Genomic DNA, 19,270 nt, shown 5'->3' on the forward strand with positions numbered 1-19,270 from the left:
TCCTCAAAATAAAACACCCATATTGTTATATTTTCTTTTTACCAAAAAGTATATTTAGTTATTTTAAAATAATGCATGATAGCAAAATACAAGAGAAGTGGTTTGTATGTGTGTGTGTGTGTGCATGCACACATGTTTACAGCAATAGAACCAACCAAATCCCTACAACTACTCTTGTCGCTGAAGGACAGGATTTGGCCATCCATCCCTGCTGTAGGACATTGGTCTGTCTCAATGGTTTGGAGGCTGTAGCTTATTGCACTGTTTATGCATGGTTTTCTGTGTGCAGTCTCTCTCATTGATGAACACATGCACTGAGTGCTTATACTTGATTTTATTTGTCCAGTCTCCCATTGCTGAGCACTTGGATTGCTTGGACTCTGATATTCTGTAAACACGTGCATGTATACTTCTCCATAGGCTGTATATAAGTGAATTGTGTGGTCCAAGACCTTTTCTTTAAGCATTACCTCCTGCAAAGCCCTCTGGGTGCATTTGAGTCTGTACGTTGGTTTATACTTTTACGCACGTTTTGGAGAACAGCCTTTGTTAAAAGTGTCAGGCAAACTTGAAACACAGATATGGTTCTCTTCTGTAAGACCTCGCAATCTTAGGCTAAAATCCCTAGAGAAATAATCACATCCAAAATAAGTTTCTCTATCAGCCTGGAAAAAGAAAAAAAGAAAAGTTCAGATACATATTTGGAGACATTTTAATTCCTATGCTTGCCAGATGGAACAAGTAACTCTTGGGGGAAGAGAAGCTTGCTAAAATAGAACACCAGAAAAAAAAGGAAGAAACAGTAGAGAAGTGAGAAAGGAGAAGAACAGTGGAGAAGGGCAGGCTGAATTCGAGCCATTTTTTATAAGTACCATGCTACGTGCGAACTGCAAGTTAATTACCCGAGAGTATGAGGGGTTCGCAGCAACAGCACCTGTGTACTGCTTCTCAGGGCCTTAGAGCATGACATGTTTCCGGCTGTTCAGAGTAGCTCATCATTTATGTGTAGTATATCCTAGTATATTCTTCAAATGTCTGTATAAATTTCAGAACTGAGACCAAACTAGAAGTGATTAAAAAGTCTATTCTTCTATAGCTAGTTGGAAACATAATAGATGATCTCAGTTTCCACTTCTAATGTCAGACACAAAAAGATTACTCCAGTATCCACTCCCCCTCCAGTTTCAGACAGGACTGGGGAATTTGACTAACCCACTGTAACGGGTTCTCCTTTCCTTTGCAGGTTATGGATCTCAAAGGTCAAATGATCTACATCGTTGAATCCAGTGCCATCTTGTTCTTAGGGTCTCCGTGTGTGGACAGATTGGAAGATTTCACAGGACGGGGGCTCTATCTGTCCGACATCCCAATTCATAATGCTCTGAGGGATGTTGTCTTGATAGGGGAGCAGGCACGGGCTCAAGATGGCCTCAAGAAGAGGTTGGGGAAGCTGAAGGCAACCCTGGAGCACGCCCACCAGGCCCTGGAGGAGGAGAAGAAGAAGACGGTAGATCTGCTGTGCTCGATCTTTCCCTCTGAGGTCGCTCAGCAGCTGTGGCAAGGACAAATGGTGCAAGCCAAGAAGTTCAGCGAGGTCACCATGCTCTTCTCAGATATCGTAGGGTTCACTGCGATCTGCTCACAGTGTTCACCGCTGCAGGTCATCACGATGCTTAACGCTCTCTACACTCGCTTTGACCAGCAGTGTGGAGAGCTGGATGTCTACAAGGTAGGGGAGGGGAACCAGAATAGTTGAGCAGGCAGAAGTCACCTTGGAAAGGCCCAGTGCCTGTGTGAACTCCAGTGCTGATGAATAGCTCTGCATTTGGGTCACACAGGCTATATCTGGGGTCAGGCACTGTGCATTAATTATGTGGGTGTTCTCCACTCGGAAATAGCTCTGTAGGAACTAATTGTTCCTGGAGAAGTCTGCCACATTGTCTTCTAAAAATGAGCACAGAATGGAGCAAGATTAGGGTGAATGGATGGTTCTTATAGTGAAAAGGTAGAGATTAGACATCCATGGACCAGCCACTTAACTGAGGAGACTGAGATAAACAAGAACTAATTAAAGGTATGATTCACAGAGGGGAACTTTATCTTTTGTTTCTTTAGTTTTAAAGATACAAAAGGTTTATACAAACTCTCCCAAAATAGATTAATTCAACGCACAGTTTACTTGATACCTTTCATAGGCAACGTTAGCAGGAAATCAAATTCAGCTACTTAAGACATTTAATCATCTTCATCAAAGGCAGAACCAGTTAAATTTAAAAACCCTGCATTCAGATCCTGTCCTCTCCTTTTCTTACTTTGTGAACATAGCAAGTGACTTCCCAGTTGTAAAAGAACAAAATCAATAGCCCCCTCCAGAGCCACAAATAATGTACCGTGTCTCATAATCTTTATGAGCAGAAGAGTTAGAAAGATTTTGTAGATACTAAGTGTTGTAGCTCAGGACCTGGGTTTCTTTAAGGGATGTCAGAGAACATCTAGGTTTCTGTCTAGACACTGAGGATCTGATAAGACAAATGTGTCCTGGATGCCAAATATGTCATTTCTTTTAAAAAAGATATTATAAGCCAGGCAGTGGTGGTACACGCCTTTAATCCCAGCACTTGGGAGGTAGAGGCAGGTGGATTTCTGAGTTCGAGGCCAGCCTGGTCTACAGAGTAAGTTCCAGAACACAGAGAAACCCTGTCTTGAAAAACCAAAACCAAAAAAAAAAAAAAAAATTATAAAAGGGAAACAACTGAAATTTCCAGTTCTCCTAGGTCTGTTCAATTAAAAGGTTTTACTGGCTTACACTGCTTTGCCTCATTTTAGACAGCAGCAGTAAGAACAAAACGTCTATCTCCCTCTGACTGAAATCATCCCTTTGGGTTGTCACCATGGTTTGTTACGCCAGAGTTCAGCCCAACATAAAGGATATTAACTGCTGGGAAGAAGCATACATTGTTTATGGGAATAGGCAGACCCTGTCTTATTTTTGTGGAGATGCTAGAAGCCCTTGTCCTGTGAAATCTCTTACAGGAACTCTGAGGGAGTTCTGATTTTCTCTTGAGGGAGGGTGAGGAAGAGGCCCTTGGATAATTACAGATAAAATAATTGGCACTAGTTCAGTTACATTTGATGGTCTCTTGTGCAACTTACTGTTGGTTTCTGGATATGTTCTCCATGGAGAATGGCTGCTCTCACAGAACAGAGAGAAGCAAGTCTTTTCTCATCACACAGATAGCTGTGCGTGCCAAAGAAGTACTTGTCATCCCCTTCCCTTTGTTTTCTTTCTACTTTTATAATTCATAAGGGATTTTAGATGAGGATAGCATAGTGTAAGGACAGAAGAAGTTACACTACTTGAACTACAAGAATTACATATGTATTTAAGTTGATAAATAAACACTTAGCTCTCTGTAGCTACTCACAAAGTTGCCCATGGAAATAACAATAAAGATGACAGTAAGCATAGTTCATATTTACATAGCAGTTTCCTTTTGGATATCTTTTTGCAAACAAGTGCTTTCATTCCCCAGATGACAATGTGGCTTCTATCCATCCTTTGTGATTAATATCCATGTATGCCCTTAAAATTTACCAAAATTCTCAGAAATCCTGCAGAAAAGCCCTATTTCTCTTGCTTTTATTCCTAGTAATATCTTCCTTTTTCATCATACTTTTTATTGCATTCATATGACATTTTGGGATGGTGAATTCATACAAAATGCAGTTTGGTATGAATGGGAAATTCATTATGTATGAATATGTGATGGGAAATTAATCCTACTCTTATAACTTACTAGAAAGTCAAACTATTGGCTGGTGAAGTGTCTCCACTATTAGGAGCACTTCCTGTTCTTCCAGAGGACTTGAGTTCAGTTCTGAGCACCTATATTGGGTGTCTCACCACTGCTTGTAACTCAAGCTCTAAGGAACCTAATGCCCTCTTCTGACACCTATAGGCACCTACACATATAAGAGTTACAAACACACATACACATAAATAAATGTGAAATCATGAATAAAAATAAACTTAAATAAACAAATCCATTTGTTTGTTTATATAAAAGGCATTTAATATAGTTTTGTTGTTGTTTTGCTTTTACAAAAGAACACATGGTTAGTAGTAAGTCTATAATAGGGACGATATGATTATCTGATAGAGTTTTTGCAGATTGTGATGTCTTTCAGTTCACTGCCCTAAAATCGGGTTGGTACCTTATGCATTTTATGAAATAAAGAGTTCTTTCTGACACTCTCACTTACCCGGATTCTCCACAGGGCCTGAGCACTCCAGTTTCTGTTATATGACTGTGTTGTGCTGTCTTCTTCTCAGCTTTTATTTATAAGGGACAAATTGTACTATCTAGGTGGAGACCATCGGGGATGCATATTGTGTGGCAGGGGGACTGCACAGAGAGAGTGACACCCATGCTGTCCAGATAGCACTGATGGCTCTGAAGATGATGGAACTCTCTAATGAAGTCATGTCTCCTCACGGAGAACCTATCAAGGTAAGGCAATGGCTAGTTGCACATTAGCTGGTTGTCAAGAATCTGGCACATTGACTAGAGTTTTGTTTTAAAGAGAAATGTCTTCTCAAATATTTTTAGGCAGGGAAAATTTCATTATAGGCTGTTACATGACCTTATAAGATATCTTAGGTTATGAAAATGCCATTTATACAGTGGGTTTTCAAAAACAGCTTCGAAAGACCTACAGCAGACCACTGTTTTACCTATGGCTTGAAAGTATATGCCAGAGCTGTATCACTGTAGCTGTAGCAGAAAACCATCACATGCAGGAAGTTTCTTCTTATAGTGGTTGTTGCAAATCCAGAAAGATAGAAATTCTGCATCACCATTGTTGCAGGATGTGAGACTGGCAAATGTGCTCTTTACTAAGCATGTCATAGAACATGATAAAGCTTCCACAATAGTACTCATATTTGGAAACACAAGGGACAGTGTCCATGGGAAGTTGATCATCCAAAGTCCGTGCAGGTGCGTAGCGTTCATCTAACTTAATGGATCTAGAAAGTGCCAGATAATTTAGAAAATAAAGTATTTGTTTTCAGCAACAGCAGACACTATCCCCTAAGGGTACTGACTATGGAATGGCTATTCCAGTTCTGTAGAGGTTCGTGGAAATGTACAGGTTAGGTATGGTTAGTTTCATTGCCTGATAATTTTTATTTGTAGGTTCTTTACAACAAAGCTTTAATAAAAATATTATAAACTGAGAAATATTGACTTGGAACCAACAGTACTCTCTAGGCATGCGATATTGTAAGTAAGACCTCAGGCCTGTGAGAGACTGATTTCATAGATAGAATTTTATGGATTATAGGAGTTGTCTTATAGTAAATTTACTACTTAATCTTACAGGGCCACTTTTCACTGAATTACTTTTCAACAATGAGCCCTAAAAATAACACAGAATTCTATACACTCAACTTTTTGATATCTAGTTTTAAGAAAGTCCATAAAAACTAAAAAGAAAGCTATAGTAAAGACAGGTTTAGCACTGGCCTCCTGTAACCTTAGAGAAAGTCAGAAAGCCGTGTGTCTAAGCCTTCACAACATTTTCAAATTCAGCTCTTAGCTCGTTCTTATATTGCTATGTCACATACTTCCCAATGTTTACAACAAAATCTATAGCCACTGATTTTGTGCATCTCAAGTTTAAATAAGTTAGAAGGCTTCCAAGTCAGCCAAAAAGATGAGGGCATATGGAAGTGTTGGGATTTTATTGCATAAACAGGAGGACCCATTTCAAAATCGCATCTTTTCCTGCCTGTTGGGTGGGTGGGAGAAAGCCTGGTGTTACCTGCTGTTTTCTCCTCACATGCTACATGCTCCAACATGGTGGGATGAGAGCAGTCATACTCTTCCCATGGTGGCCAACATCCCAGTGAACGACTAGTAGGTGCTGCATGGCTTTCTATGACTTAAGCCTACGCAGCACACAGAGCAGTTTCCATTTATTCTATTGTTCAGGTCAATCACATGTCTGCACATAGCAGGGGTCAGACACCCCAAATCTGAAGATGACTGTAAAATAGTTGGCAACTGTGTTTTAAACGCTTCATGGCATCTCACACGAACAGATTTAGTTTCTATAGAGCTTCTATAGTTGCGTTTTAGTTAAGAGATTTCATAACATCACAATAGATAATAAAAGTATTTAGACTATTATCAGTAAGGTCAATGATTCCCACATAAATTACTCTTATATGTCCAATCCATACCAGGAGATTAATGGCAGGGTTTTTGTTAGTTGTCTTAATGTATTTTTTCTTAGTTTTGCAGCTAGGAGAATTATTTATAGTTAGCCTTAAAGATAATTACCCGGGTAATAGCAGGTTAGCCTTAGTGACCTGTGAAGTGAGACAAAAAATAGGTCTTTTATTGTCTATTCACTGCTGTCCTGGAAAATACTTGATGGATTTAGACACTCACAGAACACAATACAGGGCTGAGTGGGGGAGTGCTTTGAGCACACAGGGAGACATGAGTATGTAGGGAGGGGCTGCATATTGTGATTTAGACATTGCCTCACTTAAATTGGGAGACAGCAGTTTAAAGACTGGCCAAGTTCCTTGAGAGTCTGGATTTGAAGTCTTAGATTCAGCGATCAGATATCCCTTAATTTTTATCTGGTTTCCTCATGAAAACGTAAAAACTGTTTTCTGGTGTTTTTTTTTTTTTTCTTCTTTTGTTTGTTTTTCTTTCTAACTGTGTGCTGTGCTCTGGTACAGTCACGTGTGTATCAGTCATGAACTCTTACAACCTTACTGCGTTCCGCAGTCATTCTCAGTTACTCAGTCTTGGAGAACTGATTAGACTGGGGATGGACAACTGAGGATTGACTTCCCTGTGAGAGTCAACAGGAGGCAGGAAAGGGAGGGACCTTCCTTGCTTAGCCCCAGGGACTAGGCAGAGAACTGAGCAATGCTGAAAGATCCCTCAAATAGAGGGCGTCCCTAGAAGGTCCCCTTCGAGAGCTGCCGAGGAGTGACATTCTCTGCCTTTTACTATTTCACTTTCTTTTCCCTATAAAAAGAAGTCCATTCAGACATGTCGCGCATCTTATGTTATAGATGAACTTGTCTTCTTGAATTTTGGGCAAGGTAAGACTGCGAGATAGAGAGAGAGAGAGGGAGAGCTGTGTGGGAGGAACATGCAGGTTTTGCCTATATCTGTGAGAAGATAGACTTATACACTAATTATGAAATAAAATAATAAAATGCTATGGTAAATTCATCATTTAAGCCACTCAGAACATTAATATACGTAGAGAAACTGGTTTCAGGGAGTATACCCAAGAGAGAAGAACCTCCTCAGGAGAGTGGTGCTGAGGTTGTTTTTATGGCCAATTTAATTTTGTGCAATTGTTAGGTGTGTAAATCCATATTCTCCTAAAGACAAAAACACAGATACGGTAGACATCTAAGTTTGCTTCTTAGTGTGGGATTCTGACTTTAAGGATCACTCTTGTGTTTTATAGATAAGGAAATTACCAGAGGGAAACAAAGGTACAGAAAGCAGGTCTTTGGCAGGATGTGTCACCTAGTGTCTTGGTTTCTAATTTGGATTTCGGGTATGACATCTTGAATGACTCTTGCTCATTTCCAGCAAATGCCAAAAGTTATTTGTAAAAGTAAGAAAGCTGGAAAGATGACTCAGCAAGTCTGGTGAGTGCTCTTCTCAGCACTCAGAGGTAGGAGGAGGACCCACTCTCCAGAGTGTACTCTGACCGCCAGGGCTCGCTGTGCCATTTCCCTCACCATGACTGCTACTTTTACTATGTAGACCAGGCTGATCTCAAAACACATAGATCTACCTGCCTCTGCCTCTGCCTCTGCCTCTGCCTCTGCCTCTGCCTCTGCCTCTGCCTCTGCCCCTGCCCCTGCCTCTGCCTCTGCTTCTGCCTCTGCTGTGTTGGGGTTAAGGGCATGATCTACCACATCTGGATAATAAATACATTTTTAAAATTAAAAACAGAATCCTTTAATTACAAGTAGTACCTCAGATAATTGAGTTTTTAAAGGACATGTGAGCATCCTCATACCTCATCAAGGAACCGGACCTTTTAGAATAGCTCATTTAAAAATATTTCATGTCAATTCCAACATTTGGAGGTGGAGTCAGGAGAATCAGACATTCAAGACTCTCCTCTAGTGCATAGTCAACAGGTAGCTCAAAATAAGGAGAAACTATTTCATTTGAAGGCTCCTCTAAGTATTCATAATTTCCAAGTTCCATTCCAGACTCTGTGTGCTGTTTAGGCATTGCCTATGTCTTATTATGTATGGGTCTGAGTTTCAGGTCCCCACGTCTAGACTGTCTAGATTGTAAATACAGGGATCTGGGCCCCAGACACTCTGATTTTCTTTGTTCTCTGTCATTTTCATGTCAGAACTAAATTCCTATTTCCCAGGTCCGAGTCATTTAAGTAAAGGACTAGTGTTTGGCATAAAGTAACTTTAAAGCAAAATGATTTTTAGAGATCCCTTTTTGTTTTAGAATTGGATCTGTCTGCCTCTCCCAAGCTGACCTCAAACTCCTGGAGACACAGGTGTACCCTTCTTCATCTTTGTTTCAAGAATTTCCTTCTATAATTTAAAAGCACATCTTTCTTTTATGTAAAAGACAAAGCAGGTTCCTGGAAGCAGCCCACGGGTTCTTTGTTATTGTGCTGCAGCAATGCTGAAAAGCCTGAGAACACGTTTATTCCAGATGTTAAAGACAAGTGGGGTAAAACTGAACACCTCTTAGAGCAGAGTTAGCGGGTGTGACCTCTGACTCTGCTCTCCTGATGTGGCTTTGCGTGAGCAGTGGTGGTTCACTGGAGCTTTCAGGGAACTGAGGAGTGCTGTGGAATTAGTTACTGATTGGAAACACAACTGTGACACACAAGCAAAACCGTCAGGTGGGAGGTGACTTAGCAGTGACCTGGGACACTGTCGTTTTGCCTTCAGATGCGAATTGGATTGCATTCTGGGTCAGTGTTTGCTGGAGTTGTCGGTGTGAAGATGCCCCGGTATTGCCTGTTTGGAAACAATGTCACTCTGGCTAACAAATTTGAGTCCTGCAGCGTGCCTCGGAAAATCAATGTCAGCCCCACCACATACAGGTATGGATTGCAGTGAGGACTTGAAATGCATGTATCTCACTTGACACATGTGTCATCTCTGTTCTCCATCCCTGTTTTCTGTCTTGGAGATCTTCCAGGAAAATGAAATGAACATCTTTAGCATTCCTACTTTAACATGCTTTAAGGCTTTCACTATCCCTGGGAGACAATTATGGCATGAATTCTTAATAGACATTGCATTTTCTTTCACAATTTTTTTACTCAAAATGTGTGGTAACCTTTCTAGTATTCTAGGATAGTGGGTATTCAGATGAGAATTGACATTCTTTGGTATAATTCTAGCAGAAGATACCCAGAGGTAACATAATTATAACATTTCATAGGAGTAATGTCTAACAAACCTGATTAAGATCAGTCACTAGCCACACTTCAGGGGTGCTTGGGCTATAACGCTTTCGGCCAGATAACTACATATGTGAGGTTTCCCCTGATTCTTTCAAGTTAGTCTTCTAGAATGAGACCAGATTCAGGTAAGTGTTACCTGAGCAATCCAGAACGCCTTACTTGTAAAGAACACAAATCAGGATCGGTCAATAAAAAAGACATTTGTGGTGAGGCCTGACCGAGCACCAAATGCAGAGGCGGCACGCCCTCCCCATCTGGACTTACTACTGACTCTGGCCGCAGCAGTAAGGTCATAAACAAGGAGCTCCTGTAAGACTTGATGCCTTCATTCCCTGCTTCCCTTATGGAGGGAGGATGGACAGGCTCGCAGGCTGGGTTAATGAAACTTAGGTTCTAGTCCCCTGCTCCCGCCCACTCCTAACCTGGTTGGTATTTCTGCAATCCTGATCTCATTCTGAGTCACCTTATTAACATAAACTGAGGTGAAACACAAAGGGCTCACAGAAAATAACAATAATTCTGTAATTCAGGAAATTCCCAAGGGTTTGTGAAACCAAGGATAAGGGGCTAAACCCCCTCTTTCAGAACAGCAGGAATAAGGAAGACTCAGCAGACAAAATGTCAGATCATTAAACGGTTGGTCTATATTCTTGAGAACCAGCAATGATGACATCATAACACAGGAACTAAACTTCATCTAGGATCAAGAGGGCATTGTACGGTGTGTGGTGGCACAGGCCTGAAATTCCAGCTACTCGGGAGGCTGAGACAGGACAAGATCAAGTACAAGAATAGTTTGGGTACAGTGAGTTCAAATCTAGCCTAGGAAATTTTTGACACCCTGTCTCAAAATGAAAACTTGGGGTGGAAGGATGGAGAAGGAGGCTGAAGAGATGACTCAGCAGTTAAGAGCTGCTCTTCCAGATGACCCAGCTTTAGTACTTAACACCCCATGTAGTGGCTTATAACTTTTCTAAATTCCAGGTCCAAGATGTTCCAGGACCTTTTTCTGGCCTCTTGTAGACACCAGGCACATACACAATGCAGTATACATTCAAACAAAACACTCAAACACATAAAGCATAAATAAGTAAATCTTTTTTAAAATGTTAAAGGAGTATTGGAGACATAGCTCAGTGTTAAAGAGCTAACCTAGCATGCATGAGTCCTTAAGTTCAATTTCTAGTAGAGTAAATAACAAATACAAAAACAAACAAGCAAACAAAACTACAAAAAACAAAATAACAGCAGCCACAAGAGCAGACCTCTCTACTTCTTTGAAAATGTACAGCTGTCAACCTGAACCAACAGCTTCCTGTGCTGTGCCAACACTTTCCACATTCAGCCGGAAAATAAGCAGCCGTTCTGCATCCACAGACTTTTTTTTTTTTATTTGATATAATTTATTTACATTTCAAATGATTTCCCCTTTTCTAGCCCCCCCCACTCCCCGAAAGTCCCGTAAGCCCCCTTCTCTTCCCCTGTCCTCCCTCCCACCCCTTCCCAGTTCCCCGTTCTGGTTTTGCCAAATACTGTTTCACTGAGTCTTTCCAGAACCAGGGACCACTCCTGCTTTCTTCTTGTATCTCATTTGATGTGTGGATTATGTTTTGGGTATTCCAGTTTTCTAGGTTAATAACCACTTATTAGTGAGTGCATACCATGATTCACCTTTTGAGTCTGGGTTACCTCACTTAGTATGATGTTCTCTAGCTCCATCCATTTGCCTAAGAATTTCATGAATTCATTGTTTCTAATGGCTGAATAGTACTCCATTGTGTAGATATACCACATTTTTTGTATCCACTCTTCTGTTGAGGGATACCTGGGTTCTTTCCAGCATCTGGCAATTATAAATAAGGCTGCTATGAACATAGTAGAGCATGTATCCTTATTACATGGTGGGGAATCCTCTGGGTATATGCCCAGGAGTGGTATAGCAGGATCTTCTGGAAGTGAGGTGCCCAGTTTTCGGAGGAACCGCCAGACTGCTTTCCAGAGTGGTTGTACCAATTTGCAACCCCACCAGCAGTGGAGGAGTGTTCCTCTTTCTCCGCACCCTCTCCAACACCTGCTGTCTCCTGAATTTTTAATCTTAGCCATTCTGACTGGTGTAAGATGAAATCTTAGGGTTGTTTTGATTTGCATTTCCCTAATGACTAATGAAGTGGAGCATTTTTTAAGATGCTTCTCCGCCATCCGAAGTTCTTCAGGTGAGAATTCTTTGTTTAACTCTGTACCCCATTTTTTAATAGGGTTGTTCGGTTTTCTGGAGTCTAACTTCTTGAGTTCTTTATATATATTGGATATTAGCCCTCTATCTGATGTAGGATTGGTGAAGATCTTTTCCCAATTTGTTGGTTGCCGATCTGTCCTCTTGATGGTGTCCTTTGCCTTACAGAAACTCTGTAACCTTATGAGGTCCCATTTGTCAATTCTTGCTCTTAGAGCATACGCTATTGGTGTTCTGTTCAGAAACTTTCTCCCTGTACCGATGTCCTCAAGGGTCTTCCCCAGTTTCTTTTCTATTAGCTTCAGAGTGTCTGGCTTTATGTGGAGGTCCTTGATCCATTTGGATTTGAGCTTAGTACAAGGAGACAAGGATGGATCAATTCGCATTCTTCTGCATGCTGACCTCCAGTTGAACCAGCACCATTTGTTGAAAAGGCTATCTTTTTTCCATTGGATGTTTTCAGCCTCTTTGTCGAGGATCAAGTGGCCATAGGTGTGTGGGTTCATTTCTGGATCTTCAATCCTGTTCCATTGATCCTCCTGCCTGTCACTGTACCAATACCATGCAGTTTTTAACACTATTGCTCTGTAGTATTGCTTGAGGTCAGGGATACTGATTCCCCCAGATTTTCTTTTGTTGCTGAGAATAGTTTTAGCTATCCTGGGTTTTTTGTTGTTCCAGATGAATTTGATAATTGCTCTTTCTAACTCTGTGAAGAATTGAGTTGGGATTTTGATGGGTATTGCATTGAATCTGTATAGTGCTTTAGGCAAAATGGCCATTTTAACTATATTGATTCTACCGATCCATGAGCATGGGAGGTTTTCCCATTTTTTGAGGTCTTCTTCCATTTCCTTCTTCAGAGTCTTGAAGTTCTTGCCATACAGATCTTTCGCATGTTTGGTAAGAGTCACCCCAAGATACTTTATACTGTTTGTGGCTATTGTGAAGGGGGTCATTTCCCTAATTTCTTTCTCAGCCTGCTTATCCTTTGAGTATAGGAAGGCCACTGATTTGCTTGAGTTGATTTTGTAACCTGCCACTTTGCTGAAGTTGTTTATCAGCTGTAGGAGCTCTCTAGTGGAGTTCTTTGGGTCACTTAGGTAGACGATCATGTCGTCTGCAAATAATGATAGTTTGACTTCCTCCTTTCCAATTTGTATCCCTTTGACCTCCTTATGTTGTCGAATTGCCCGAGCTAGTACCTCAAGTACAATATTGAAAAGATAAGGAGAAAGGGGGCAGCCTTGTCTGGTCCCTGATTTCAGTGGGATTGCTTCAAGTTTCTCTCCGTTTAGTTTGATGCTGGCTACCGGTTTGCTGTATATTGCTTTTACTATGTTTAGGTATGGGCCTTGAATTCCTGTTCTCTCCAAGACTTTAAGCATGAAAGGATGCTGAATTTTGTCAAATGCTTTTTCAGCATCCAATGAAATGACCATGTGGTTTTGTTCTTTGAGTTTGTTTATGTAGTGGATTGTATTGATGGATTTCCGTATATTGAACCAACCCTGCATTCCCGGGATAAAGCCTACTTGATCATGGTGGATGATCGTTTTGATGTGTTCTTGGATTCGGTTGGCAAGAATTTTATTGAGTATTTTTGCATCGATGTTCATAAGGGAAATTGGTCTGAAGTTCTCTTTCTTTGTTGGATCTTTGTGTGATCCATAGACTTTTATTTATTCCACAAATTTTGTTTTATTAAAAAAATCCTTTAATGGAAACCCCCAAGTAACAGAAACTATTCTAGATCCCTACAGATCACAAGACTATCACACTGTATAGTCTCTTGAAAATATAAAATATAAAAGCTTGCTTATTGCCAAGTCTTGCTGTTCCTTTATATTTAGGTCCCGTTACATAAATGCGCACCAAACAGTAGCCAGCCATGTGAGTGACTGAAGCTCACTTGAAGGCTGGAGATGTGCCTCCCCTGATAGCGTGCTAACATAGTGTGCTTGAACCCCTGGGTGAATCCCAGCACCGCATAAAAGGAGGAGTCGTTGTGCATGCCTGTAATCCTAATGCTTAGAAGATGGGGTCAAGGGGTTCAGAAGTATAAGGTCATCCTTAGGTTCCTTAGTCAGTTGGAAGTCAAATTGTGCTACATGAGGCACGGTTGCAAATAAGCTCCTCCCACCAAAAAGCATATCCTACCTTTTTGGAATTCATTTTTAAAATCCATTAATATTTCAAAAAGTAATTTTCATATCACTTTTAACATTTTACCTTTTTCTTCATGAAGTCTTCCCCAGATTTCTTCTCAGTTGTATTTATATACTAATGAATTAATGAATGAATGGTTGGACAATGACATTATTTTTAATTTAGAAAATGCTTATCAATCACATAAAAGTGATGTGTTTGCTATTATTAAAATTTTAGGTAATTTTGTGTTTAGGAATTTCACTGTTAGGTAAACAACATCATCCACAAATATCATATAATCAATCTGTCTTTTCATTTGAGTCAAATGTATGAGTGAGTAAAATTTTCCATGAATTTGACTTATTGTAGCATTTCTTTTGTGAGACTATTGACTTATGGGAATCCCTTAGTCAGTCATACCTAATTAGACTAGTGTATTAATATTCATTTATTTCTGTTGTCTTCTTGTCCTGAGTTGCCAAGTGATTCTGCCAGCATTAAGTTTCATTTTATTTAAATTCTTCTCAGGTTACTCAAAGACTGTCCTGGCTTTGTGTTCACACCAAGATCGAGGGAGGAGCTCCCACCAAACTTCCCTAGTGACATCCCTGGAATCTGTCACTTTCTGGATGCTTACCAACATCAAGGACCTCATTCTAAGCCATGGTTCCAGCAGAAAGACTCGGAAGATGGAAACGCCAACTTCTTAGGCAAAGCATCGGGGGTAGATTAGTGAGCCACATGCTTATAGATTTGATGTCTTTGAGGGTGTGCAGATCCTCTGAGATGACTTTAGGATTACAGAAGATAAAAAGCAGTGTTAAAATTGCAGAGGCTAAACACAGTTTCCTCTGACTCCCATTTAAGATGGGAAAAAAAGTGTTCACTTCAGCGCTTCAACCTTCTTCTAGTTAAGAAACAAACCTCAAAAGTGACATGTGACTTTTGGGGACATAGTTTTGTTCTAGAACAGTCACTACCTGCACTCAAAATCCAGCACATTGTACATATTCCAGGCAATTGTAGTCAAGTTTAAGTGTCGAAGTAATGGATTCACCTGCAGTCTGTGTCCAATGCAAGCCATGGTTATTAAAGTGTGTGTGTGGTAGTGTCACCGTAAAATCTCTGAATAGAAACAACAGTGTTTAATTCCGCAAGAGCTTCCAGTCTCTTGACTCTACATTCAATTAGATTTCTGTGTTTAATTGTGGCATATATAACACAACAGGCCAGCACCACCTTTCCAGCTACATCTTTGTGCCTATGTACGTGTTTTCCTTTCCTTTTTTTTTTAAAGAAAATAAGCAATTAGACATTAGATAAAATGTGATATAACATAGTTCTGCAAGTATCAAGAATATTTCCATGTTTTGGCATTAAAAATATTCTCTATTGCACAATATATAATGCAACAAATACTTTTCTATTTGATGTTATATATGATAAAACATTTTAATTAATGGTAGCAATGTACTTCCTACTGACTCACGTAAAATTTACTAATAGCAAAACTTTCAGAATACAAAAACTGATAGCCCTAGTTAAAATGCAATAATATTCAAATTTAATTAAGGCATAGAATTAAACTTTGCACACAGAGAGCCCACAGAGAGGACAGTTCCCAATCATACATGTTTAAAAGATCCTCTACTGCCGTGTTGAGCCATAAAATCCAAGGGAAAAGTTTTAATTCAGAAGTAGAAAATGAGGCTTCATTTTATCTGTTTTGATAGCTTCTTAAGTATTTCAGATTCATTTTATCTTTTTGATAGCTTCTTAAGTATTTCTACTGACCATTTAAGTGTATGTGTTAAGAATCAAATTTTGTATTATTCAGTGTATTCCTATGAAGTTTTATTCTAGTTAAAGTATCCTGCTGTTTTCTACAGAAACCACTAGTATCAATGAAGAAAACCTCACCATGGTTTCATTGTGAAGATCTCTAAATGTTTATTTCTTCTGGAGTTTGAACTAATTTCCTTTCCCTCCCATACCCTCTGCTCAAGTCCCTTTTCTTCCCTTCCCATTGTGCATGTATGTATGATTCTGTGGGCAGAACACAGAGACTGTGCATGCTGGGTAAAGGCTCTGTTATTCCTCACCATAAAGCTTGGATTTTATTGCTAATGGTGACAGTTTATACTCCCTCCCAAATAAGCTCCAGTGTTAATTTGGTAAAACGATATGGCTTTAAAACAAGACCAACTTCAAAGCCAAGAGAGAGATACACAGTTGAGTTGTTGAATCAGTATTAGCAGACACCCTGACTTTCTGTGTATTTAAAAAGAAACTCAGTTTAAAAGTCCATTTCTACCTCCATTGGTCTCCAAGCATCTGGGATGACAGTCATCCTTTGCGTAGCTCTAGTTTCCAAGGGGTACAACTAAAACACTCCAGTGGATTTCTTTAAAGGCTGGTAGTGTCTCATGAAACAGTCACACTGATATTGGAGAGTTTCATAGGCCTTGCAAAGGTGCATTTATGATGTCACAATGATGTGAAGTTCAGTGAATATCTATTACGAAGGTAAAGAGGTAAATACCCTGTCTTTCTGGTACTAAAATCCAATACAGGGGAACTAAAAGGAATCACAGACAATTAAAAACATAAAACAGGATGTCATCCTCTTATGCTGTGCAGTTAGGTAGTTGCTACATTAGTAATAATTGGATTCAAATGCTTGCACATTAATTAGAATTAATTCTCCACTGTCTTTTAGAGATGGAGAGAGAGCTCAGTGAAAAAGCACCTGCCTAGCATCTCTCATGTGCATATGATGTACGATCACGCTAACCTATGTCACCTGTGTACACACCTGGGGCAAATGGAGGAACTGTATCTAATTCAAGTAAAACTATGGGAGCTCCATGTATGGTTCCTATAACTTTTCTATTATTTTGTCATTTTATCTAAATAAAAACATTATCAAAAAATTTTTCCTGGAGCAACTATTTGTCATTGGATCTTGAGACCTGCTTGTGAGCACCCATTAACTATAGAAAATGAAAAGCAGATCCAGGGGATGTCAGAACTCCTGGGGGGTCTAGCTATCTCTGGGTGTGGGTGGGTTGGAGGAGACTGGAGCCTCCACTCCTGGGTGCAGGTGCAAACCAGAAGGAACCCTCTGGCTTGGCAGGGGTTCCTATATCCACTGTGTCCTGCGGGGACCCAGTTAGGCCCAGGTATTAGGGCCTCACACGGTTGTGGTCCTGGATGTCAGAACTTCTGGGGGGTCAAGGAGTCTCCAGGAGTGGGCTGAATGGGTGTGGATCCAGAGTATCGGCTCCACTCCCTGGTGCAGATGAAAACCCTGAGATTCCATCTTACACTAATCAGAATGTCTAAGATCAAAAAACTCAGGTGACAGCAGATGCTGGTAAGGATATGGAGAAAGAGGAACGCTACTCCATTGTTGGTAGGATTATAAACTGGTTCAACTACTCTAGAAATCAGGTTGGTGGTTCTTCAGAAAATTGTAAATAGTTCTACCTGAATACCCAGCTGTACCACAACTGGGCATATACCCAAAAGATGGTCCAACATATAACAAGGACACATGCCCCACTATGTTTATAGCAGCCTTATTTATAATAGTCAGAATCTGGAAACAGCTCAGAAGTCCCTCAACAGAAGGATGGGCACAGAAAATATGATACATTTATACAATGGAGTATTACTCAGCTATTAACAAACAATAACTTCATGAAATTTGCAGGCAAATGGATGGAACTAGAGAATGTCATCCTGATTGAGGTATCCTAAATACAAAGAACACACATGGTATGTACTCACTAATAAGTGGTATTAGCCCCAAAGCTCAGAATACCCACAATACAACCCACAAACCATATGGAGCTTAAGAAGGAAGACCAAAGTGTGGATGCTTCAATTCTACATAGAATGAAGAACAAAATAATCACAGGAGGTAGAGAGAGAGGGAAGGACCAGGGAAGGAAAGAGGAGAAGGAGGTAAAAGGGGGAGGCAGGATCAGGTACTGGAAAGGACAGGAGAGAAGTAAATTGAATAGAAATATGTAGCAGTGGAGCATGGAGAACTGGGGGTAACCACTAGAAAGTCCCAGATGCCAGGGAAGCAAGAGGCTCCCAGGACCCACAAGGATGATTTTAGACAAAATATGCAACAAAGGGAAGATAAAACCGATAGAGACCACCGCCTGTAGATATGCATGTCCTCCAGTTTAGGTGTGGGGCCTCCTGCCCATCTCAAAATATTTAACCAAGATGTTCCTGACCAAAGGAAAGACAGTGACAAAAAAAGTAGAACAGAGACTGAAGGAAATGCCATCCAGAGATCACCCCACCTAGGGATCCATCCCATCTGCAGACAACAGACTATTAACTATTGCTAATACCTAGAAGCTCTTGCTGACAGGAGCTGTTATGGCTGTTACCTAAGAGGTTCTACCAGCACTTGACCAATCCAGATGCAGATACTCACACTCAACCATTGGATTGATCCCAGAGACCCCAAGGGAAGAGCTAGGGGAAGGACTGAAGGAGCTGAAGGGGATTGCAACCCCATAGGAAGAACAATATCAACTAACCGAACCACCCAGAGCTCCCAGAGACTAAACCACCAACCAGAGTATACATAGAGGGAGGACCCATGGCTCCAGATACATATGTAGCAGAGGAAGGCCTTATCAATGGGAGGGGGCCCTTAGTTCTATGGAGGTTGATGTCCCAACATAGAGGGATGCTTGAGCAGTGAAGAGAGAGTGGGTGAGTGGGTGGAAGAGCACAATTATAGAGGCAAAGGGGAGGAGGGAGAGGGGGTATGAGATGGGGGCTTGGGGAAGAGTAACTGGGAAGGGGGATATAGTTTGAAATGTAAATAAATAAAATGATTAATAATAATTTTAAGAAGTAGATCCATAGCCTTCTGCCTATGCCACAGTGTTAGAACCATGAGACAAGGGACATGCTGAATCTTAAAAGATGAAGGTTCAATGTGTGTTTTTCAAAAGCTGTTTCAGGAAATGCACAGATAACAATGAAGACTCGTGTACAGGTGACTGCATGAACAGTTGTTTACATCTTGGTAGAAAACAGTTCATGTTACAGCTTGGGTATTTTGCCAAAAGTATGAACAAGGTGACTAAAGTGCTTACAAATGTGGTGACGTCTGTTCATTCCCAAGACCCATGCAAAAAGTGGAGCATGACAGGACACACTTGCTATCTTAGCAGACTCCAAGCCCAAGGTTTGCTGGCCATCAGTTTTGCCTGCTGGCAAGTTCCAAGCCATTGATAAACCCCCATTTTGAAAACATCAAAAGGTGGATACACATAATTTATAACATTTGGGCATATCTTCTCAACTCCATATGCACACACATGTGGACCTACATGGGAGCATGCACGT

General features: G+C 40.5%; 1 protein-coding gene across 1 annotated transcript in view; it reads left to right on the forward strand.

The window, feature by feature from the left end:
* Positions 1–16,829, forward strand: part of Gucy1a1 (guanylate cyclase 1 soluble subunit alpha 1) — a 55,751-nt gene extending 38,922 nt beyond the window's left edge. The window contains exons 6-9 of the mRNA XM_052180303.1: positions 1,244–1,729; positions 4,368–4,511; positions 8,981–9,135; positions 14,414–16,829. Coding sequence (XP_052036263.1) covers positions 1,244–1,729; positions 4,368–4,511; positions 8,981–9,135; positions 14,414–14,618 — 990 coding nt within the window. The 3' untranslated portion in view covers positions 14,619–16,829. The remainder of the gene's footprint in view (positions 1–1,243; positions 1,730–4,367; positions 4,512–8,980; positions 9,136–14,413) is intronic.
* Positions 16,830–19,270: the final 2,441 nt, after the last annotated feature.

This window comes from Apodemus sylvaticus, chromosome 4 (genome assembly GCF_947179515.1).
Source record: "Apodemus sylvaticus chromosome 4, mApoSyl1.1, whole genome shotgun sequence".
Lineage (NCBI taxonomy): Eukaryota > Metazoa > Chordata > Mammalia > Rodentia > Muridae > Apodemus > Apodemus sylvaticus.